The sequence below is a fragment of the Delphinapterus leucas genome, chromosome 2 (genome assembly GCF_059928025.1).
Source record: "Delphinapterus leucas isolate spDelLeu-1000000601 "Yukka" chromosome 2, BTC_Dleu_Yukka2, whole genome shotgun sequence".
Lineage (NCBI taxonomy): Eukaryota > Metazoa > Chordata > Mammalia > Artiodactyla > Monodontidae > Delphinapterus > Delphinapterus leucas.
This window is the reverse complement of record NC_143130.1, coordinates 153,443,836-153,468,311: the sequence shown is the minus strand read 5'-3', so window position 1 is coordinate 153,468,311 and position 24,476 is coordinate 153,443,836. Positions and strand designations below refer to the sequence as shown.

General features: G+C 45.9%; 1 protein-coding gene, 1 non-coding gene and 1 pseudogene across 10 annotated transcripts in view; 2 read left to right on the top strand and 1 right to left on the bottom strand.

The window, feature by feature from the left end:
• Window positions 1–857: 857 nt before the first annotated feature.
• LOC111175956 (BOS complex subunit TMEM147 pseudogene) lies at window positions 858–1,781 on the top strand (annotated as a pseudogene).
• A 1,927-nt stretch (window positions 1,782–3,708) lies between these two features.
• LOC115802935 (U6 spliceosomal RNA) lies at window positions 3,709–3,815 on the bottom strand. Its single transcript, XR_004023523.2, has one exon. It is a non-coding gene; the product is annotated as a U6 spliceosomal RNA (small nuclear RNA).
• A 14,002-nt stretch (window positions 3,816–17,817) lies between these two features.
• The window catches only part of ABCD4 (ATP binding cassette subfamily D member 4), a 34,119-nt gene continuing 27,460 nt past the window's right edge, over window positions 17,818–24,476 (top strand). For 5 of the 9 annotated variants that reach the window (XR_002644953.2, XR_016392217.1, XR_016392216.1 and 2 more), the window contains exons 1-6: window positions 17,886–18,023; window positions 20,402–20,520; window positions 20,679–20,806; window positions 21,993–22,132; window positions 23,389–23,505; window positions 23,864–23,989. Coding sequence is in view for 6 of the 9 variants with exons in the window: in XM_089907952.1 (XP_089764078.1) it covers window positions 17,986–18,023; window positions 20,402–20,520; window positions 20,679–20,806; window positions 21,993–22,132; window positions 23,389–23,505; window positions 23,864–23,989 (668 nt within the window). In the remaining 3 variants the exon portion in view is untranslated. Of the gene's footprint in view, window positions 18,024–20,401; window positions 20,521–20,678; window positions 20,908–21,992; window positions 22,133–23,388; window positions 23,506–23,863; window positions 23,990–24,476 lie in introns of all 9 variants that reach the window. The other 4 variants (XM_022576559.3, XM_022576563.3, XM_022576561.3 and 1 more) reach the window with 4 other exon arrangements.

The window sequence follows — 24,476 nt, the reverse complement described above, 5'->3', positions numbered from 1 at the left end:
CACGTACTGCAAAAAAAAAAAAAAAAGTTTGCCATTAAACACTGATGTTTTGTTACCTGATTTTTAAGAAAAGGAAGAGAAAGAAAGGACGGAAGGAAGGGAGGAAGGAAGGGAGGAAGAAAAGGGTAAAGCATATATGGCAAAATGTCAATAATTATTGAATCAGGGGTTCATTTTACTATTCATTCAAGGTGGTTCATTATGCCATTCTCTCAGTTTTGATGTGTTTGATAAGTTTTATAATAGGAAGGTTGAATATCTATTTTTGTTTAATGGGAGGATCACTTTATGGAAGCAAAGGGGAAGGAAACTTACCACGTGCAGCATTCCCATTTAGGCGAAGGGCAGGCTGCCCTATCCTTAGCCAGGAGGAGAGCTTGCTAAGGGTGGGCTATGTCGTTAGATTGCCACCTGCTTTATTTACAGGGCCTTTGCAGGTGCCCTTGGGGAATTCACCTGGACAAGGAAGAAGGCTTGTGGATAACTTAACCCTCCCCTGTCCCAAGGAAACAGGCACAGGTACCCCACTGGAACAGCTAGGCCTCAGACCAGGTTTTAAGGCCTTGTGGTCCTCTCCCCACCAAGTTCATTACATTTCTTCTGTCACCTCTATTTCATCCGTAAAGGAGAGACAAGACCACAGGCCAAACCCAAGTTCTCCCAATTACTCTGTTCGTAATCTCAAGCCTGGTGCCTTTGATCTTGGTTAGTTTATTCCCAATTCCCTCCACTCCCCACCACCACACACAGGTAACCCCTTTCATTAACTTCCTTCCAGACTTTCTTTTTGTAAGTATAAGCAAATGCAAATATACATCCTCCAATAGGCTTAAAACTAACAACAAAGCAAATTGAAAATAGAGAAAATTGCAGTGTTCCAGGTAAAGAGTGAAGTAAGTCTGGGAGTTGTTAGCATATAGATGGATAAGCTCTAGAGGCAAGGGAATAGAAGAAGAAGGAAAAGAAGGGAGAAAGAAAAAGGACTAAACTTCAGAGTCACCCAGAGGAAAAGAAAAAAGAGGCAGAAGGAAGGTGGGCGCCAGGCCCAGGCTCAGGCGCCAGGCCTCTGAGGCAGAGAGGTGCGCTCCGGCGGGCTGGGCATGACACTATTCCCCTTTGGGCGCCATGACACTATTCCCCTTTGGGGACTGCTTCGCCCTGGCCTTCTTCTCCCCTACTTCATCACCTACAAGTGCAGCAGGCTGTCTGAGTACAGCGCCTTCTGGAAGTGCGTCCAGGTCGGGGTCACCTATTTATTCGTGCAGCTGTGCAAGATGCTGTTCCTGGCCACTTTCTTTCCCAGCTGGGAAGGCGGCATCTATGACTTCATTGGGGAGCTCATGAAGGCCAGCATGGCTGTGGCAGACCTGATAGACAAGGTTTAGACACCTTGTCATGTCCCAGAATGCCGGCAAGGGGGAATACAAGATCATGGTTGCTACCCTGGGCTGGGCCACTGCCAAGTTCATTATGTCCTGCTACATCCCCCTCTGGGTTGGAGCTCGGGCACTGAGTTTGACTGGAAACACATCCAGATGAGCATTGACTCCAACATCTGTCTGATCCATTATGTCGTCGCATCTGCCCAGGTGTGAATGATCACATGCTATGACCTGTACCACACTTTCCAGCCAGCAGTCCTCCTACTGATGTTCCTTAGCATCTACAAGGCCTTTGTCATGGAGATGTTCGTCCACCTCTGTTCCCTGGGCAGCTGGACGGCACTGCTGGCCCTCAGCACCCTGTCCCTGTATGTCGCCCTTGTCAATATGCACTCCTAGGCTCGGTGTCCCAGACTTTCACATACCTTTTCCCCATCTCCAGGTTTCAGTGAAGTAAACAGTATTTGCAAAGTTCCAAAAAAAAAAAAAAAAGGCAGAAAGAAAAACCCAGAGAGAATATTTTAAGAAGAGAGGGCTAAGTAGTCAATTGTGTTATCTGCTCCTAATATGTGAACAGATCTGCATGAACCACCCTGGAAAGATAGCCACGTTAAAGAGAGAGTTCAAAGTAAAATATATGTTATGATCCTACTTTTGAAAAATTGATATGTATATACACATGTTCAGTGAGTAGAAAGAAGTCTAGAAGACTTTAGAAAGAGTAGACTAACAGGGGAAACCCTGGTGAGCTTGTTTGTGGGAAAAGGTGGCCTTTTTACTTTGCACACTTCAGTTTTGTTTGCATTTTTTACCACAAGAATGCATTCTTTTGGTAAATAAAAAGGATTTGTAAAAGGGGGAAACTACTGTTTAAAACCATCTATATTCAAATTTTCTGTGGAGTAGAGAAGGTGATTAAGAACGTTGGCTTCAGAATCTAATAAACATGAGTCTAAACCCCAGCTCTACTCCATGAACCAGTTAACCTCTCTGAGCCTCAGTTTCCTCATCTGTAAAATGGTGATTATACTGATAATTACTTCAAAGGATTGCAATAAGGATTAAATGGGGAGCATGAGTAAAGCATCTAGTACAATGACTGTCATACAGAAAAGGATCAATTGATATTAGTTATACATATATAATATATATATAATTAAGTTATATATTATATTAGTTTTATATATGTAATAAATAAAATATCTATTACTAGATCAAACCAGCCAATCAGAGATGTACTCATTTGGACATTATTTTGGTCCCTCTAGAACTGCTGTCGCTGAAATGCATTTTCTGTGTCATGCTTTTGTTGTTATAAGAAATGGTGATGTGAAGTCAGCCACTGTTATCTATTGCCAGAATCCATCCCATAGAATCACCTACCATACCAGGGAACTCAGAAGGGGCCTGTGTCTGCCCAGGGAGTGTACAAGATGGTCCTCAGCAGAATTTCCATGTGTTTTTATAGTTTCTCTCATTCTTTTCAATTTCTATTTTTGTGTTTTACAATGCACATAATATATTAGTTCATCAGTGCATATGTATAAATATACCTGTATTGGGGAGTTTAACAATTTTTACCCATGGAAGATTAACTTATAAAGTTTGAAAAACAGTGTCTTCTTGATGAGCTCTCTCAGACTCAAGGTTACAAAAAGCTGCATTTCTCCCAAAGATTTGGTTTATTGTTTCTAATAAATACAATCACTCCTGTCATTAAACGCCTTCTCTTCTTGGCTTTGACTGCTAGAAACCTCAGAGCCAGATTCATAACCCAGCTCTACACACAGAATGTCTGTGGTTGGTATCCTGAGGGCTGCAGTTATGAGCACAGCTTCTTTTTTTTTTTTTTTTTTCAGTGCGCAGGCCACTGTTGTGGCCTCTCCCGTTGTGGAGCACAGGCACCAGACGCGCAGGCTCAGCGGCCATGGCTCACAGGCCTAGCTGCTCCACAGCATGTGGGATCTTCCTGGACCGGGACATGAACCTGTGTCCCCTGCATCGGCAGGCGGATTCTCAACCACTGCGCCACCAGGGGAGCCCCTGAGCACAGCTTCTGAAACCACATTGCCTGTGTTCACATCCCACTGTGTGAACTTGGGCAAGTGACTTAACCTCTCTGTGCCTCCATTTCCTCAAATGTAAAATAATTATAACAGTAATCACCTCCCAGGATTATTATAAAGATTAAATGAGGTGATGCATGTAAATCAATTAGAACAGTGCTCAGCATTAGTAAGAACTCAAATATTTTTGTTGTTATTATGGGCTCTCATTCCATGATTTCTTTCTTTTTTAAAAAATTTTTATTGGCGTATAGTTGCTTTAAAATATGGAACACTTCACAAATTTGCGTGTCATCCTTGCGCAGGGGCCATGCTAATCTTCTCTGTACCGTTCCAATTTTAGTATATGTGCTGCCAAAGCAAGCACTCTCATTCCATGATTTCTTTACCCTTGCTTTTCTTCAGTCCCATTTCTGTTACTCTTTATGTATTTCAGTAAGGCACTTAAAATCCTTTTTTGGAAAGAGTTTAAGCAAACAACCGTATGAATTTTTTTTTCTTAATATGCCAGGCACTGAGTTAGGTTCTTGAAGAATACAAAGATAAAGAAAAGATTGTGGGAATTCCCTGGTGGTCCAGTGGTTAGGACTCCGCACCCTGCCGAGGGCCCGGGTTCAGTCCCTAGTCGGGGAACTAAAATTGCAAAAACTGCACAGCTCAGCCAAAAAGAAAAGATTGTTTCTGCCTTCAAGGAAATGTTCAGTCTAGTGGGGAAGACATACATACAAATAGCCATAAACGAAGTACAGGATATGGAAAGCCATGCAGGAGAGGTGTGCAAGTGCTGTAAGGACATGGAGTAGATGAGATCCGTGAAAGCTTCCTAGAGGAGGTGGCATGGGGGTTGCACGGCCCAGGAAACAGAGACGATAGAGCAGAGATTCCAGGTGGAGGAAGTACTGGTGATCTAAGGCAGACTCTCCAGGACCGATGTGCTACCCACAGTGCTGGTTAAGGTGGATACTCAATAAGTCCCTGTTTTTGACTGCTGTACTTGATTCAAGTGGTGTGAAAAGGAGGAGGAAGAGACAACAGGACAAAGCCCAAGAGCACCTCCCTTTTTCAAGGGAAGTGAAAACGAACGGGAGCAGAACCAAATCCTCTGAGGTGCGAAGATAAACTCGCCAGCCAGGCCAGGAAACACAGATGTGAAAACCAGGCTCAGGCAGTTGCTTTGAGGGAGGAGGGAATGGAAAATTTGGGGTGGGAGATTGGAGGGGTCTTCTGCCTGCATCCATGTGCAGTGCAGAACAAATGCCCAAAGCCCATAACGTTTCCTTTTGGGCTCAGAGATAGAACTTTCCTTTCCTTTCATGGTGTGGCTTCAACTTCAGGCCTTCCAGACCACTTTTGGGCACAGTCTTTTAAGGTGTCCTATCATCTCTAAGCAGAGTGATCCCAGGTAACTTCAGCCACACATTCCCTTCCTCTGAAGGTAAATGAATAGTGAGTCTAAAAATGAGAGCCCTAATCAGAGTTAAATCCCTGCCCAAAAGGTCCCTAAGAAGGGACAGAGTGTGGTAAGCAAAGTACAAAATATAGAGTTGGACAGAACCGGCTTTTAATTCTGGTTTCTGACAAGATACCAACCCCGGTACGCCCCAGGTTCCTCATCTGTAAAATAGGTATATGAATGTTGGCCTCAGGCTTGTTTGGATTACAGGACACCATATATACGTGCCTGGAACTCAGCAGGCACTAAGATTATCTCTGAGCTCTTTCCATTCCTGAAAAGAAATAAGCTACCATATGTTAAGCACCGCCACTGTGTCAGGCGCTGTGCAAAGTGCTTCATTTGTGTTCCCATTTACTAATGAGGTGGTGGCCCACGTCCTTCAGAAGGCGCAGCAATGCGGGCTCTTAACCTTCCTGCTGCCCTTGGAGACTTCATCTCCTGAAGTCAAGTGGTCAACTTCTAGAACCCCTCAGGTGTCATCAAAAAGTTTGGCATTGCTCAGAGCTAAACTCAACTAACTCAGTGCAGCCCCTTTCTTTTCCCAGAAAGAGCAGAGTAGGTAATATCTGTTTAAATTTCATGTAAAGAGGTTACAACTTGATTTTCCTTTCTGAGTCAACCTTTCCTTCCTTCTGTTTCTTTAAGGTAGCGTTTCCCAAGTTGGCTGCTCATTGGGATCACCTGGGGAAGTTAAAAAGCTCTCCCCCCCCCCCAAGAGATTGTGAGATTGTGATATATTGGTACATGGTCTGGTGTGGGCCTGGGCCTCTGGATCTTTTTTTTTTTTTTTTTGCGGTACGCGGGCTCCGGACGCGCAGGCTCAGCGGCCATGGCTCACGGGCCCAGCCGTGGGGCTCACGGGCCCAGCCGCTCCGCGGCATGTGGGATCTTCCTGGAACAGGTCACGAACCCGTGTCCCCTGCATCGGCAGGCGGACTCTCAACCACTGCGCCACCAGGGAAGTCCCCTCTGGATCTTTTTAATTCCTGGGTATTCCAATGTGCAGTTAAGGTAACAACCGCTGTCCTAAATCCTCAGGTTAAAAAAATTATCTATCTACCTTCTACCTTAATAAATACATTTTTTTAAACAAAGAGGAATGACATTTATATATTGTTGTGCTACTTGCTTCTTTTCACCCAACAGTATGTCATGGGTTACGTGCCTTGTTGGTACGTATAAAATTAGCTCACACCTTTTAGCAGCTGCCGAATACCTGATTGTAGGGATGTACGATAATGTATTTAATCAACTCTTTGCAATTGGACATTTAGGTTGTTTCCACTTTTTCCCTGTTACAAACAATGTGAAAAGACATATTTGCACACATTGTACAAACATTTCTGTAAGATTCACAAAGTGGAAATGCTTAGTCAAAGAAGGTAATATGTAGAGAAGTATTTAGATACTTACATATTTATTTCTGTGTTTTGGTAAATGAATGAAGGAAGCACTTTGTGTTGTCATTTGCTGGGTACGTGCAGTGTATATAATTATTGTGGCTAAAGTGGGTTCTGAGCCCTTTAAGGGATGGGACTGCTGGGCCCTTTGAGGACGCCAAGGGCTGGCTGGGCTGACTGAAACCATGATCACCTCCGTGGCTGTATTTCAGCTTTTCTCTCTAAGGCAGGATGTGGCTAGGTTCCAGAGTTTTCATTCCTCTCCCTGCAGGGCGCCTTTTGATGTGTTGGCCCATATCCTAGGAAGTTGGAGGCGCCTTGGGGGGCTATCAGAAGATGTGGAACATGCCAGTTAGAATCAGCTGGCCCTCATTTTGTCTGAAGCTTGGCCTCAGTCCACAAGGGCAGGGCCTGCAAGAGATGGAGGAGGGTCAGGGAGCAGCAAATCTGAGCAAGACCTGAATCTCCACAGGGCTTTTCACAGACGTGAGGAATAACTGTCCCTTTTCCTGGCCTGTCCTACTGAACTACTATTTGAAACAAAATGTGGGCTTCTATAGGAGGCTACCTAGGAGGGCAAGGGGAGCCCAGGTGGGGCCAGCCCTAAGGATCAGGAAAGATCAGGATGATGGTCTGTCCGATTTTAGAGCCACCTGGTAAACAGGTAAACAGCAGGGACTGAGGGATTGTGCAAGAGAGTTTGAGGAAGGAGTTGCCCAATCGGTCCTCAGACTCACAGTCAAGGTGGGGGGGTATGAGGAGACCTGGGTTCATATCCTGGCACTACTGCTGACAACTGATAGGCCGCTTACTGCGTGGAGGCCCGGGGGGACACACCTCTCCTGTCTGAACCTCTTTCCTCATCTGGAAAATAGGGTCCACACTTATTTCACCTGGGGTTGTTGTGAGAATTAAATGAAGGAACAGATGCACAGGCATTTTGCACTGTCCCTGGCACGCAGTAGGTGCTCAATAAATAGTAGCTGCATTTATCAGTGGATTAGGGAGCTATGCAAGAAAGATAGGGACCCATATCCTACGAGGAAGTCACTCTGTGGGGCCTGGAATCAGGCTTACAAGGAACCGGGAAGCAAATTCTGGCTGCTGCTGCCGGGCGGGTGGAATAAATCGTCCCGAACAAAGGACCTGCACCTTCAGCCCTAGATTCTAGGATGTGGACCCAGCATGGAGCCCCATCTGTATTCCTGCTGCCCTGGCTCTCTGCTTCACAGGCAACTGCCCTCAACCTCCAGGGAACTATAAGGAGAGTCCCGGGGCCTAGAGGACCTGTGGCCCTGGCCATGGCCCTAAGGAAGAGGGGAGTGGGGGGTGGGAGGGAGGCTGTAAAAAATGTAAATGGTGCGGTGTGGAGCGGCTCCAGCCGTCTGACACTCCCCGGAGCTGGCAGGAGCCCGGGGAAGGAGCCCCAGGCCCCGGGCGCCTTTTGTCCCACGGCTTGGCTATGTAAAAGGTGGGGGAAGGGGCAAGAATTCGTGGAACTTGTCCATTCATTGGAGCCCCCGCTGCCCGCAGGTGCGAGATGGGGGAGGGAGCTGCAGACTCCGCCCTGGAAGGTTTAGAAATGAGAATTTACAACTCAGCATGCAGTGGACGACAAACAGATTCCTTGGGTTCCAGCCTCTAAGGCTGTGGACCTTCAGGCCTGCCAGACTCCATCTCGCTTAAAATTGAGGCCATCAACTGGTTCCCTGCACCACCCCCCAAATCCCCACTTTCCAATCTGTTTCCCCAGGCCTGCTCGTAAGGCTGTTGGATTTTCTGAGGTTTCTGTTTGTTTTTACTTTTCCATTCCTATTTGGCTGCTTGGGGTTCACAACTTCCAGGGCCTTCTCCAAAGCACCATATTCAAGCATTAGATACTGCTTGAACCGAAGTCCTAAAAAAAACCAGTGTGAGGAGAGGAAGGACTTGGAAGCATGCAAACCTGGGTCCGAACCCTGCTCTGCCCTCCCCAGCTGAGTGCGTTCCAGGCAAGTTACTAACCTTTCTGAGCAGCAGTTTTCTATAGGTAAAATGGGAATACTGTGTTTCTGCTTCTAAAGGTTTTTGACAAATTAAGTTCTGAGTTAATGTTTAGGAAATTCTTAGCACAATGCCTGGCACAGAATAGGTATTCCCTTTAATAACCATAGGAAAATAAGGCAGAAACTCCCTGCAATGTTGTTTCAATTTTTATTTCCCTGTTGCTAGAGAGATTAATCTTTTTTCGGTGTGTTTTTGTTTGTTTTTGGTTTTGTCTTTGGTTTAACAATTGATGGGACACCTTTATGCATTCTGGAATTCTTATACAATTTGCAATTTTTTCTGTTGGCTGTCACCTGCTTTTGGCTTTTTGGTATCTTTCAACATACAGAGTCTCTTTTTCTTTCTACACAGTGTATGCCCAAAACCGCCCTTAGGGGCTGGTCCTCTATAGGCTGATTTACTTGGTGGTTTGGGGGTTTCGCTGACTGCCTTTGGCCAGTATCCTCCTCAGGGCTTTCTCGGGCCCTCCGCTGTTCTCTAAAGGAACGTGAAAACCTGCTGCTGGTGCTACTTGACTGATCCTGCTGTATCCCAGTTTTATCCCAAAACGCACACACTCCGCCCTCTACTGGTTTCTGGAAGGATCACATCTTTCTTTTACTGGTGTGCTGATGTGGGGAAACTCCAAGATCTGACTGAGAAATGAGTGGCTGAATGAGAATTCGGATCCTCCATTAACCCTCTTTGGGGCCCAGGACTGAGTCTCAAACTCTCTATACTTCACCATCCTAGCCAGCTGCCCAAACTCATATTAACTGACCACTTAACTGACGCATTCCTGAGAAGCTCTGCGTAAGTCTATTTGATGGATTATACGTTAATGCTCTAGAAGAGAAGGAAATTAAAATAAATGTTACGAAGCCGACTATCTCATTTATTGGGCACTTACCATGTGCCGTTTGCTGTGTTAAGTACTCTACTTGAAGACCTTATTTAATTCTCATGCCAATAAGGAAAGCTCAAATTTCTCCATTTTATAGATACAGAGACTGAAGCTTAAGGGGGTTTTATGCAGCTTGGCTAAGGTTACCAGCTGGAAGTTTGCCAGATTGAGCAAATGTACATATAGGAGCCCAGTTAAATTTAAATTTCATATAAATAATGAATATATTTTAGTATCGCAAACATCAAATATTTCATGCACTATTTTATCTGGCAATCCCATCCAGATAGTAAGGGGTGAATGTGGACTGGACCCCAAGTTTCCTGATTCTCTGGGCTTCCAGTGGTAAGACCATGGAATTCTTTGAAAAGGGAAGAAACCTCCTGTGCTAACTCCTGGACTCCATCTCGACATACTGACTAGTATGGACGCGAGGCCTTCTTAACAAGCATCTTCACCCTTAAGCCCCCACTCCTCTGAACTGAGATCACTTTTGTATGTATCCAGCTTGTACATTTAGATGCCCATACTCAGCTGTCTTATGGCTTCCAATATTCTTAATAAGTTTTTACATTCGTTCGATCATCCATCCATTCAACTCCTTGACAAATACTTATTGTTTGAGGGCTTGTCCTGCCAACTAAGAATAGAAAGATGAATTAGACACAGCCCCTGTCCTTGAGGAGCTCCTGCTTCACTGCAGGAGACTGACAAAGTAAACAGACACAATTAGGTGGGTGATGGTCTGGGTGGGCTGTGTTAGAGACTATGATAGATCGAGGTTTGCTCCAGAAGCAGAGGGGCTCACGGTGGGAGCAGTCAGACACAAAACCCAGGAGATCAGCTTCAGCTGAGTATTGAAGGGTCAATAGTTTTGTTTTCCTCTGAAGGGGGAAACAAATGATAATAAACTTTAGCCAGTGGTTACAATCTGCAATAAGAAATGAATTCAGATGAAGAAGAAAGTGAGAACTTGGGCTCCAGAGCCAGACATCCTGTTTACCTCCAACTTCCCCCACTCACTAGCCATGTGACCGTGGCCATGTAACCAACCGATCCTCTCCATGCCTCAGTTTTAACTTCTGTGAAGTGGGGAAAACACTATAGTCTACCTCATTGATTTGATGTACAGGTTAAATTAAATAATACATACAGGGAATTCCCTGGCGGTCCAGTGGTTAGGACTCTGCGCTTTCACTGCCGAGGGCCAGGCTTAATCCCTGGTGTGGGAGCTAAGATCCCGTAAGCCATACGGCTTGGCCAAAAAAATTCCATATGAAATGCCTAATGTAGCTCCTGAGATGTAGTAAGTAGGCAACAGAGATTAACATCAACGATTTTCCCCTCTCCACTAGATCTTCCCTTCAGCCTGCAAATGTGTTGTAATATCTTTCTTTGACCCCATATCTTCCTCTAACTACTGGCATATTATCTGTTCCCCTCTTATGGCATAACTCTTTGAAAGAATTGCCTATAACCCCTACTTCCATTTTATCACCTCTTTCTCTCTCCCAAACCCACTCCATGGAGCCTGCTCTTGTCAAGGTCACTGACAAGCTCCGTGATGCAATCCCAGTGGGCAATTCTTAGCTCACCTGCATCCCCTCAGCAGCATTCAACATAGCTGAGCCAACCATGCTTCTTGAAGTGCTTGCTTTCCTTGGCTTCCAGGACACCACACTCGTGTTTCTCCTCCTACCTCCCTGCTGCTCCTTCCCCATCTCCTTTGCTGGCTCTCCCTCCTCCTCTCCAACTAGATATTGGATTCCCAAAGGGCTCAGTCCTCTGACCTCTTTGCCTCTCTACCTGCCTTTACTCCTTAGGTGATCTCTTACGAGGTGATCTCTTTCTCTTATGATTTAAAATCCCACCTTTCTTCTGATGACCCCACATCTACAGCTCCCGCTCAGACATCTTTCCTGAGCTCCAGACTCAAACAGACAATTGCTTAAGTAACATCACCAATAGGCGTCTCAGATTTAACCTGTTGATAAACACACCCTTGATTTACCTACCTGTTCCACACCCAGAATCTGTTCTTCCCCCAGAGCTCCCCATCTCAGTAAATGCTACCATCATTCACTCCGTTGCTCAGACCAAAAACCTTGGAATCCCTCGACTCCTCTTTCTCTCATTCCCCACATCCAAACGCAAATCCTGTTGGGTCTACTTTCAAAATACATCCCTAATTCAACACTTGTCACTTTCCCTAAAGCAAGATTCCTCAGCTTCGGCACTTTGGACATTTTGGAACAGGTAATTCTTTGCTCTGGGGAGCTGTCCTGTGCATTATTGTAGGTTGCTTACCAACATCCCTAGCCTTACCCAGTAGATGCCAGGAGCATATCCCTGGTGGTGACAACCAAAAATATCTCCAGATATTGCCAAAAGTCCCTGGCCTGGGTAGTGCGGGGTGGAGAGGGTGGGGCAAAATCACCCTGGTTGGGAAACACTTCTCTACAGCTTCTATTCTGTAATCTCAACAATTACTACCTCTTACCTGAAATACCAGAATTGCCTCTTAACTGGTTTCCCTACTTGCATTCCAGCTCCTTCAGAATCTACATGGCTCCTTCCCTCATTTCACTCAGGGTTGCTGTTTAAACCCAACCAGAGAGACCTTCCTTGATCACTCTCGCCCAAGGAGCACTGCCACCCGGATCCCCGCAGCCTGTGTGACGGACACAGAGGTGTGCAGCCCAGAGTTCCTTCCTTGAGGAAAGATTGTCACCCCAGCTGCTCGGAGTGTAGTAAGCAGACAGCCTTCAGCTGTCAGCCCCTTCAGGGATTGCCTCAGCCACAGAGCGGACTTGCCCAAGGTCATGACCTTCCCTAGGCAGCCCACATACAAGAACTGAGTGGGGCTAAGCAGAAAGGAGGCAACTCAGATGGGCCATTTTAGCCCTGGAGATCCCCATGGAGTCTGCTGAGGCTGTCATCCGAGCCGCCTCTCAGCCTGATTTCCCCCTGTGCCCAATCCTGCTTCCTTCCCCACCCTTCCACACATGTGATCCTAGAACATTCTCTCTGGCCACTGAGGTGCTAAACATCTCAGGGTGTGCATCGCAAAGGATTTAACCTGGGACACCCACTATAGTTTTCTTAACATTATGATTTACATTTCATATCATTTTTTTGGTTTATTATATGTATCTTCTTAAGGTCTTCTTTTGTTTTTAAAGATTTTTTGATGTAGACCATTTTTAAAGTCTTTATGGAATTTGTTGCAATATTGCTTCTGGGTTTTTTTTATGTTTTGGTTTCTTGGCTGTGAGGCATGTGGGATCTGAGCTCCCCGACCAGGGATGGAACCCGTACCCCCTGCACTGGAAGGTGAAGTCTTAACCACTGGACCACCAGGGAAGTCCTTGTATCTGCTTAAGGTCTTGAAGGCAGGGACTTTTTGTTTTGAAACTGCTGTATCACTAGCACCTAGAACAATGCCTGGCACATAGAGAGTAGGTGCTCAGTAAACATTTATTGAAAGTTGAATGAATTATTTTCGTCCGCCTCAGCTCCTCGCTCCTTTAAGTTTACTCTACAATCAAGGAGTTGTCCTTGGGTGAAATCAAATCAACCCTTGGGTGATTTCTAATATGAAAACTTCAACTTTTTAACAGACGTACAGCTCAGGGGGCAAATCTTTCCAAAATGATTTACTTCTGGAGTGGAACAGGCCCAGATGATTTCAGATCTAAAAGACCTGACAGCAGGGCTCTGCTTGGCTAACAACTCGATCCCTCCTGCTCTGTCCTCCTTTTGTCAGAAAATAAATTTAACAGGCTGGTCTTGTGGGGAAGCTGCCATGAGCCTTTGAACCCGCTACACCGCAGGTGTTTTGACCTGGTCAGCCCATAGGATAAGTTTCAGATTCAGTGGCTTTTTTTTTTTTTTTGCGGTACGCAGGCCTCTCACTGTTGTGGCCTCTCCCGTTGCGGAGCAACAGGCTCCGGACGCGCAGGCTCAGCAGCCACGGCTCACGAGCCCAGCCGCTCCGCGACATGTGGGATCCTCCCGGTCACGAACCCGTGTCCCCTGCATCTGCAGGTGGACTCTCAACCGCTGCGCCACCAGGGCAGCCCCTCAGTGGCTATTCTTGAGTATTTTTACACACTGTTTCATCTTTTTCAAGAGCATTCACATTGCTCAATAATTTCCCATGACGGCCATGAGTTGTGGGTCCACTTTACCGTCCTAATTTTATATGCAGGCAAACTGGGGTCAGAGGAGTCGCTTCATTCATTCCAGAACTGTTTAGTGAACACCTACGTGCCAGGCACTGGACTGAGTATTACAGGACATGAAGATGACTGGCAGGCTAGCAGGAGAGATGAGAAGGAAGAACTCTGTCTATTACTGAGGTGTGAACCAGGAGCTGCGAGGGTCAGAAGATGAAGTGATTTTTTCTTATTAAGAGACAACCTCTGGGAAGGTTTTACTGTGCAGGTCACACTTAAAAAACAAAAAAAACCCATTTAAATGCACAGGCTCTTTCGTTCAAACGTCTTTTGCTCTCTCCATTCCTTGAATTCCTTATTCCTACAGATTCTAATCATTTTAAAAATTCTAATCATTTTAAATTCCTAATTCCTACAGATTCTAATCATTTTAAATGCTCATGCACACACAAATATGCTTTTTTCAAATGAAATATGGAGTATGCCATCTTTTAAAATTAATCAAGGATATTCATTTCAACATTCTTTGTAATAGCAAACAACTATAAACCACTAAAATGTCCAGCAATAGGGAACTGGATAGTTTCTCTAGGGACTTCCCTGGTGGTCCAGTGGTTAAGACTCTTCACTTCCACTGCAGGGGGCACCAGTTTGGTCCCTGGCTGGGGAGCTAAGATCCCTCATGCTGTGCGGCCAAGAAATTAAAAAAAAAAGTTTCTCTATACAGTGGAGCACTATGCAGTGGGGAAAAATGAGGTGGGTCTGTGTGATATGGAAGTATCTCCAAGATACACTCTAAAATCTAAAAAGCAAGCTTCAAGGCAGAGTGTTTAAAAGGAATAGGTAAGGCTGTGTGTTTGTGTGTGTGTGTGTATGTGAAAAATAATCACACATATAACTTTGCATTTACATGAAACATTTTTGTAAAGATTCCTAAGAAACTGTGAACAGTAGTTGTCTCTGGAGCAGGAGACACACTTATTTTTCACTATATGCCTAATGATTCTGTGTGAATTTTTTTATCATGTGTTTTTAAATTTTTCCATTAAACTAGTTAATTAAAAATGACTGAGACAATACAACATAGGCATTTCTCCCATGCTACTATATAGTACACCATTTTGCCCTGATCATTGCCAGGTGCTGTTTAGATACTTCCCACAGCTCCCTGATAAGGAAACTGAGGCAACTTGCCCAAGGTCACACAGATATTAAGCGGTAGAGCGAGGATTTGAACCCGTGCAATCTGGCTCTGAAGCCCATACTCTGAACCACTATGGCAATGCAGCCTCTCTCATTCTTGTTAAGGGATGCAAAGTGTATTCCATAAAGTGATTGTCATACTTTTTTACCCTTTCCTCCTTGATAGAGATTCTGGTTGTTTCTAGGGTTTTGCTATTACCTACCTACCACACTGCAGAAACACCCTCGCGATTAACCTTTGTGCTCTTGTGTAAACATATTTATAAGAGAAGACCTGGAAGTGAAGCCATGGCATCATCTAAAGCTTGATAGTTATTATCAAATTGCTTTCCTTTTTTTTTTCTTTAACCAAAAAGAAAAACCCTTTGTCTTTGTATGAGAGAGGAAGTAGCCCCAAGTCTGGTAGCTGGAAAAGGGGAATTTCAGTCCTAGTATTAAACAGTATGAGCAGAGACAATGGCCTGTGTGTTTTGTGAGGTTAGGAATTGTCTTGCTCATCTTTGTTCAACAAATATTTATTGTGCCCTTACTAAGTGCTTCTGGACAATGGTGTATACAGTGGACATGGTCCCTGCCCTCATGCAGCTGGTAGTCTGTGGAGAGAGAGGCATTAATAAAGTTATGTGAAAGTTTTCATTTTCACAAAATGAAAATATAATAACAAGCTTCGATAAGTGCCATGAGGAGAAAAAATGCGGTGCTATTGGAAGGAATAATAGAGTCCTTCTTTAGAGAAAGTGGTCAGGAGAGGGCTTTCTCGGGAAGGGACATTACACTGGAGATGAAGGAAGAGTTAGAGATCAACAGAAGAATGGAGGGCACTAGGTTGTTTCGCAGCACCTAAAAAGGTTGTGGTTGGTAGAGCGAGGGCACCTAGAGCCTTCGGTACCACTGAAGGCTTTTAAGCGAAGTATTGATCTGATTTTTGCAGTCTCCCTGGCTGTTGTGTAGGAACTGCATTAGAACAGTAGCAAGAATTCAAGTGGGGAAACCAATTAGGAGGTTTTTGCAAAACAGGAGAGAGATGACAGTGGTTAATCTAAGGTGATGGAGGAGGAACCTATGGATTATAAGGGTCTCAAAAGACATATTGATTGACTGCAATGCGTGGACCTTATTTAGATCCTGATTTTTTTTTAAGTAAAAAAAAAAAGGGAAATATCAGAGTTACAATTGGAAATTTTAACAGGATATTTGATATTAAGAAATCTTTTTAAAGATTTTTTTGATGTGGACCATTTTTAAAGTCTTTATTGAATTTGTTACAATATTGTTTCTGTTTTATGTTTTGGTTTTTTGGCCACGAGACATAGGAAATCTTAGCTCTCCAACCAGGGATCAAACCTGCACCCCCTGCACTGGAAGGCAAACTCTTAACCACTGGATCGCCAGGGGAGTCCCAAGAATTTTTTTTTTTTAATTTTAGGTATTTCATTAGGTTTCCCACTACTCCGCTTCAGGATTAAAGTGTTGGAAATTATTCAAAAGATAATTTAGAAATATAAACTGAAATATTAATGAACAATATGTTATATATAGCATTTTGTAAAGTTTAAAGTAATAGACAGCATTAAGAACCCTGGGACAAACCCCAAAGCAGAACACTATTGAGAGTGAAAGGCAACAAGAGCTACAAACCTGGATTTCCCTAGCAAGGTGAGGTTGCTCGCCTTGATACTCTTGTTGCCTTATTTAATTTTTCAGAAATTGTATCCTGATGTGTTTATTTGTTTGATTTTTTTTTTTTTTGTGGTACGCAGGCCTCTCACTGTTGTGGCCTCTCCCATTGCGGAGCACAGGCTCTCGACGTGCAGGCTCAGCAGCCATGGCTCACGGGCCCAGCCGCTCTGCGGCATGTGGGATCTTCCCGGACCGGGGCATGAACCCGTGTCCCCTGCATCGGCAGGTGGACTCTCAACCACTGCGCCACCAGGGAAGCCCTATTTGTTTGATTTTCAAAGTAACCAAGACATACTTAGGAAATCACACTTGGGAATAGTTAAGCTCTTGCCATGTCGAGGAATCACTCAGTTATCTTCTCTCTCCTTTTCCCCATCCTGAGTCGGATGGCCCTCTCTATGGCTCTGCGACAGTGGTTTTCAGTGCTGGGGGCTGGGACAAGGCTAGGATTTTGCTCCTCCCCACCACCCACCAAGAGACATTTGGCAATGTCTGGAGACATTTTTGGTTGGCACAACTGGATCTGGGGCAGTGCTACTGGAATCTAGTGAGTAGATGCCAGGGATACGGCTCAACATCCTACCATACACAGGACAGTCTCTCCACTCGCCAAAGAAAGAATTATCAGGCCCAAAAAGTCAATAGTGCCAAGGTTGAGAAACCCTGCTGTATAGCACTTTGTCATAGCGCTTCATAAAGACAACCAAAACTGTCAACTGGTTGGCCTTCCCAGCTAGACTGGCAACTCCAAGAAGACAGGTGATACATGTATCTTGTTGAGTGTTTGGAATATAGTTGACACTTAATAAGGATTGAAAGAAGGTGGGAAGGTACATCCAGGTTCAAATTTAGGGCGCTGTGAGATCATGCTGCTTGTGATCAGCCACTTAATAAGCATTTCATTCATTCAACATTTAGCATATTTATTAAGCACTTACTATGTACTAGCAGTGTTTGATGTTGGGAATACAACAATGAGCAAGACAGAGTCCCTGCTCAATGAAACTTATTCCTATAAAGGAAGACAAACAATAAGCAACGAAACAAGATGATTTCAGACAGCGATAAATATTATGAAGAAAATAAAAGTATAATGCAACAGTGAATGATGGGGCAAGGACAGCATGGTCTAGGTTGGGTGAGCAGCTGCCATTTGAACTAATGATGAGAATGTGCCAGCCACTGAAAGCTCTAGGCTAGGGAGAAGACTGATCCAGGCAAAGACCCTGAGGCCAAAATAGAGAGGCCTGTTCAATGAAGACCAAGGGGAGAGGGCCGGATCACTTGTGCCATGGAAACGTTTGGATTTTATTCTAACTGAAATTGGAAGCCTGACATGTTGTTAAAAGATCACTCTGGCTTCTTTGGGAGAATGTATGAAACATCTATATTCAGAGTTTAAAATACTTCAGTCACATTCTCGGCTACTTCTTGCCAAAGGGGAAACTTCCCATATCCAGGAGGGGGCGCTCTAGGCGCCGGGTCAACAGACTCAGCACCGTGGTTCTTTTCGAGAAGTCGGTCGCTTCCGGGAGCGGCTGCGTCTCCCTGCGCCTTCCTCTCTATCCGCCCGTCTCTGTGGTAGCCGGGTGCCGGGGCCCCTCCCCTCTTCGGCGGCAGCGAGTTCTTTGGACTCTACCCTGAGCGGACCCGGGGGCTACCGGGCTCCCGCGTCGGTCGGATTCCGGGTCATGGCGGTCCGGGGGCCCGCGCCCCGGGCTGGCGCCCGGTGAGTAGGGCGGCTGGGGAGGAGGACCGGGCCTCGGGGCGCCCTACTCGGGGCTGTGTGGGGAAGGAGCACCTTCCGCCCTCATAACATACTGTGATTTTTTTTTTTAACTTTTTACTCAACATGGTGTTTTTGAGATCATCCATGGTATAATAATCTAGTTTTCACTTCTGAGTGCTGCATGGTGCTACCTAAGTGCGTTAGACCCCAGTTTACGTATACATTAGCCTAGTGACGGACAATTAGATCGCTTCCAGTTTTTAAGCATCTCTTGCCTCCTTTGTGGATATGGGTGATCTTTGGAGTATCCATCCCAGGGTAGGATGCTAGGTCACTTAATTCTGCTAAATTTGTTCTCTGGAATGGTCACACCAACTTCTCAACAGCATTGCTTAAATGTTCCTGTTTCTTCTTAACGACCGACACCCTACCCCGCCGCCCAATGTTTGGTATTGTTTGGTTTTCTAATGTTTATCGACCTGATTAGTGTAAGGTGGTGTCCCATTGTGTTAATTTTCCTCTATTAAGCATTTGGGTTTCCCCTTATTTATATCCTTTTCCCACTTTCTATGGATTTCCTGTCTTCCTGATGCAGTCATTACTTATATGGACTAGATTTTATTACCTTGTTTATTTTCCACTCTGCAAGTAACTTCTCCAAGTCTTTTAATCTGTGGCACTATGTTGAACAAAAATACTTAATTCTAAGTTAAATCTGTTAGTTTTCCTGCATTATAGTTTGTGGTTTGGGGGTCTTATTTGAGAAATACCTTCCATTATATTTTCATTAAGATATTTCTACATTCTATTAACTAAGTAATGTTACTTTTCACATTTAGATTTTTAATCCATTTGGAGTTTTTAAAGTTTATTTTTATACATAGTTTGAGGTAATGACCTAAATTTTCCTCTACCGTCTTCAATTAATGACAAATTAATTAATAATTAAAAATTAGAGAAGCTGTATAGCGTAGTTAAGAGCACAGAGCCAGGCTGCCTGTGTTCAAACCCTAAGGCTGCCACTTATCAGGTGGGTGACAAGGCAAGTTACTTAACCTTTTTACCCTCAGTTCCTCATCTTTAAGGTTGTGATTATTAAATGAATTAATACACATAAAATGTGTAGAACAGTACTGGGCACGTAGTATGGGTTTGGCATATAATGTGTGTTTAATATGCCCTTTCTTGTGATATAATCTCTATTATGTGCTCACGTAAACATAGGTGAATTTTTTCTTTTTGGTCTTTCTGTTCCATGGTCTTTTTGTTCCTGTGTTCATACCACACTTTGTTATTACTCCAACCCTGTAATATGATATGTCTTAATAACCTGATGGTTTAGGTGGGTTTCTTCCTCCTCCTTTCCTGTTCCTCACAGTTGTCCTGACCTATTCATGGACCTTTATATTTCCATATACAGTTCCTTAAAGAACTCCTGGTTTTGACTGGTATTGCATTGCAGTTACAGACTTCTATTAGAAATGAAGTCTTTCTATTTAAGTCTTCTTTCACATCCTATAATAGAGCTTTCGGTTTTTCCTCCAAACTGTCTTATACATTCTTTTTTAAAGTTAATTCCTGGATATTTTATGGTTTTTCTGTACTTTTTTTCTGTAAATGACATCTTATTTTCTTTATATTTGCTAGTTGGTTATTGTTGGTTATTGATACTTGTGTGTTAACCCTGTATCTAGCAACATTGCTGGACTCCTTTTATTTCTAACGTTTTGTCTATTTAAAAAATAATATTTATTTTGGCTGTGCTGGGTCTTAGTTGAGGCATGCAGGATCTTCATTGCTGTGTGCGGGATCCTTATTGCAGCGTGCGGGGTCTTTAGTTGCAGCATGCCTGTGGGATCTAGTTCCCCGACCAGGAATCGAACCCAGGCCCCCAGCATTGGGAGCGTGGAGTCTTAGCCACTGGACCACCAGGGAAGTCCCACTAACATTTTGTCTATAGCTTTGCTGTGTTTCCTATGTAAATGATCACATCATCTGAAAATAATGACAATTTAATCTCTTCTTTCATTCCTTTTACCTCATTTCTTTTTTTTTCTTTATTGCTTTAGCCAGGATCTTAAAATTCTTGATGTAGTGGGTTTCCTTGTCTTGTTTGTGACCAAAAAAGAGGATGTGGCTAAAGTTTCTTTATTAATTTAGCTATAGGTTTTTGGTAAATAACCTTTCATAGCATTTATCAACTTAAATTCCTTTTTATCCCCTGGTCTGTTTCCCTCCTACCATCTTCAGCATTCGTAAACCGTTCTTTCTGCATGGCCTGCGCCCTGCCCACCAACAGCTGTAGATAAGCTTGGTAACTGCTCTCTAAGGCTCCGTTGTCCTTTTAGGACTCTGCTTCTCCTGCTTCTCTTCTTCAGGCCCAGGTTAGATCTGCAATTTTTCCAGCGGTTCCTGCAGATACAGAAGGTTTTGTTTCCCTCTTGGTCATCACAGAATGCCTTGATGTTCCTGACCCTTTTGTGTGTGGCCCTACTGGGTGAGTGAATGAGCCCAGGCCGGTGGGGGGGAGGGCAGCCCTGGTTTGAGGTCCTTCTCCTTCTGTGGGGTGTTGATGAGGCAAGGCCTCAAGAGGAAGCCTCCCTTGTCTTTTCTCAGCCCTCATCACTGATTCCTGACTCCTCTCCTTCCCCCCAGAACAACTGGTGATCTACCGGGTTGGCTTGATTCCCAGTCAGTACTTTGGGGTGCTAGGAAACAAAGATTTAAATGGGTTTAAGACCCTGACGTTCCTGGCTGTTGTGCTCATCGTCCTCAACTCCATGGTAAGGTCTTCTCCCTGTGTCTCTCTTCCTCTCCAGCCTAGTGCGATGCCTCTCCAGTGCCCAGTGGACTTAGCCACCAGTAAGCAGGAACCAAGCTGTGGGTGTGTGTTCCCTCCCTCTTCTGGGAACATGGGGTCAAAACTCTAGGCAGGGCATTGATCTTGCTGTTGGCCCACATGGGACCAATTCCCAGAGTGTTACGAGCTCCTAGGGCTTGGCCACAGGATTCTGGTTTAATCCAGCATTTGGTGGAAATGATCCTTGTCCCTTCCATTCCCAGAACTCTTGCTTCAGGGCGCTCAGAGCACTTGAAAACTCGGCTCAGCAGCCAGAGCTGCTGCTGTCCTCTGGGGGGGGCCGAGGCTGTGCCTGAGCCTGGCACTTGTCACATCTCCCAGCCTTTGCACCTGCTGCTCTCTTGCAAAATGGCCTCCTTCCCCCACCCCTTGTTCACTTGCTTAACATCTGCTCACTTTTCACGATTCCTCCGCTGTCACCTCCTTCAAGTCCTCCTCAACTTGTCCTTCATGTTTCCTCCACCAAACTCTGCCCCTTCGACTCCTGATCCTTTGAGTTCAGCTCTGCACTAACAATCCTTACACCCTTGTGATTGTCTGTGCCCTCACTAGACTGTGAGCTCATTGTTACTTCCCTCGTGCTTAGCGTACAGGGGCTCCATAAACGGAGTGATGAGAGTCAGGGCTCTTTTAGGACTCAAGCCTAATGCTCTCTGTCAGGCTGCACTACCTGTTTTCTTGGGGAAGCCACTTCTCATCACACTTTGGCACTTTTGATGGGTCTTCGGTCAGTAAACACCTAAGGATTCAAACCCTGTGCCAAGTTTTGGGGGACAAAAAAGTAAGAACATAAGTGGAATAGAAGATATTGTTCCCAATCTCCAGAAGCTCATGTGCTCTGGAGATGTAAGACAATACCCTGTAGAGGAGGCTAGAAGGCCTTGCCTTTGGTAAGCCCTTCAATATTTGGTGCAGTCAATAAACACATGAGTGAATGAGGAAGGGATGAATCCCATGACTTGACGCTCTAACAGGCTCAAGTGCTGAGTGGACAGCCGAATGGGCTGGGACTGGTCAGCAGAGGCTTTCCGCCAGCCTGAGCTTGGAGCTGAGACTTGGTAGAAAGAGACTTGCACCTCTCCCTTCCCCTTGTCTCCCCCGCTGCACAGCTGAAGAGCTTTGACCAGTTCACCTGCAACCTGCTGTATGTGAGCTGGAGGAAGGACCTCACCGAGCACCTCCACCGCCTCTACTTCCGGGGCCGCGTGTACTACACCCTCAACGTGCTGCGGGATGACATCGATAACCCGTAGGCACCCCCCCTCAGTCCTTGCTACCCTCTGTGTGGTTCGTCCACCTGGGCTGACACAGCCCTGGAGACCCCCTGCGGCAGACCCCATGAGGTCATCCACCATTATCTGCAAATGTTGCTGCCCAGAGCCAAGGGGGAAGGGTGCCCTGCAGAGGACCCCGGAGAGGCTGCAGGGCTGAGGTCAGGGAGCTAAAAGGAAGAGGCCAAGAGCAGCTCCCTTTTGTCCACTTCACATCCTGGGCTTCCAGATAAGGCACCCTCTGAAGACAGTGTCCTTGCTAGAAAAAGCTAGAAGAGCAGCGCTCCAGTTTTCAGCAGTAAAAAACTACTATTGTCTAGGACTCAGTCTGGGATTCCAGTCACCATTCTATCACCTCTCTTAGGTTCACTAAGCCCCAGGTTCCCTTACAGGTGAGGCAGCTGAAGCCCAGAGAATGCAAGTGACTTGCCAAAGCTCACGTCTCACTGGGAATAGGAGTCGTTGTGGCCTTGGTGGTGGGATGGGACACGTGGGGTCTCTCTTCACCCTCATTCCCTCCCCGCTTCGCACCGTCCCAAGCACTTTGTTGCCTGACGCAACCTCTCCTCAGCTCAAGTGGAGCTTTGCAGCAAAGACTCTTGGGAGGCTGCTGCTGCTTCTTAACCTTCTCTTCTAGGCCTCTTCTCCACATTTTTTTTTTTTCCCTTGGCCGCACCAGGCACGTGGGATCTTAGCTCCCCAACCAGGGATCAAACCCGTTCCCCCTGCATTGGGAGAACAGAGTCTTAACCACTGGACCACCGAGGAAGTCCCTAGGCCTCTTCTCTATGGCTCAACCTGTACAAAACTTCCACAGCCAGATAGCTAAATGGGGGCAGGCTCAGGCTCGTGAGAGAGAGGTTGGGAGGAGTGAGGTAAATGACGTAGCTTTCCTGATCATCCAGAAACTCGGATCCTCTACCCTCGGGTTTTTCTTTGGCTCTGCTCAAAGCTGGCTCAGAGCCCTTGTGTGCTGGACCTTTCAGTTGCCATTTTTTCTGAGGGGTGGACTGAGGCACCATAGGAAGCAGCTCTTCAGAACCCTGTTTGAAAGTCCTAAGGGTCTCGTTGCCTCTAGGAAACGAGCCCTTGTCTGGGTCCACCTTCCCACGGGGTCATTGCTGACAGCACTGAAAGGCAAGGTCAGAATAAGAGGTAGCCTGGAAGTGCCTTAGCTCTCTCAACCCTCAAGCCCAGCTCCCTGGGCCTAGTCACTCTGTGTCATTGGCTCCAGGGACCAGCGCATCAGCCAGGACGTGGAGCGGTTCTGCCGGCAGCTCAGCAGCGTGGCCAGCAAGCTGATCGTCTCCCCCTTCACCCTCATCTACTACACCTATCAGTGCTTCCAGAGGTGAAGGCTCTCTTCCTGCCAGAGCCCTTCCTCCTCCCCTGCCTTGTGGTTCCCCAGAGTCCCTCACTCACACATTGGGCGGGAGTCAGCTCTCCCTGGTCAGGGTCCACGAGAGGCTGGTCTTCCCTCCCTCCCACCTGCACCCCAGGAAGTCTTCCTGTCTTGCATGCTTGGGCCCCTGCCCTCCCTGTGGCCCTGTGGTGTGTCAGTGTCAAGGTACCAGATGCCCCCGCACAGGAGCAGAAGCCGCACAGGGCTCTGAGATGGGACAGGGGGCTGCCCAAAAGGGGGCAGGAGTCAGAGCAGAGGCCTGTGGGGATATGTCGCTCCCCACACCCTCCCTCTCTCTGCCTTTCAGCACCGGCTGGCTCGGGCCTGTGAGCATCTTTGGGTATTTCATTCTGGGAACCGTGGTGAACAAGATGTTGATGGGTCCCATTGTGGCAAAACTGGTGCAGCAGGAGAAGCTGGAGGGGGATTTCAGGTGTGTCTCCCTTGCTTGAGGTTTCTGGGCCAGGCATAATGGTTAGGGAATGGGATCTGGAGAAAGGCTGCCTAAGTTTAAATCCCAGTTAGGCCAGTCACTAGCCATATGGTCTTGGGCGGGGTCTTTAACCTCTCTAAATTTCAGTTTTCCCATCTGTAAAATGGGGATGGTACTGACAGCATTGTAAGGAGGATTAATGAGATCATACATGAGAAGCACTGAGAACGGCGACTGGTTGGCCGCCATCATCATCGTCGTCCCTTGGCCTTCTCACATGCTTCTGTTCCAACCACCCTTATTCTGGTCAGCCGATGGGTCCAGCCCCTACTCTGTGCTTCTTGGCCTCCTCCTTCAGACCCGGCCCTGGGAAGAAGAGGAGCTGTGGCAGGCCTGCACCTGTCCTCTTTGGAGAGGCAGGTGGCTGCCGTGTCTGCAGGTCTCCTGCCATCCCTCCCGGGCCTGGAATTTCCCACCCTGTGACAGG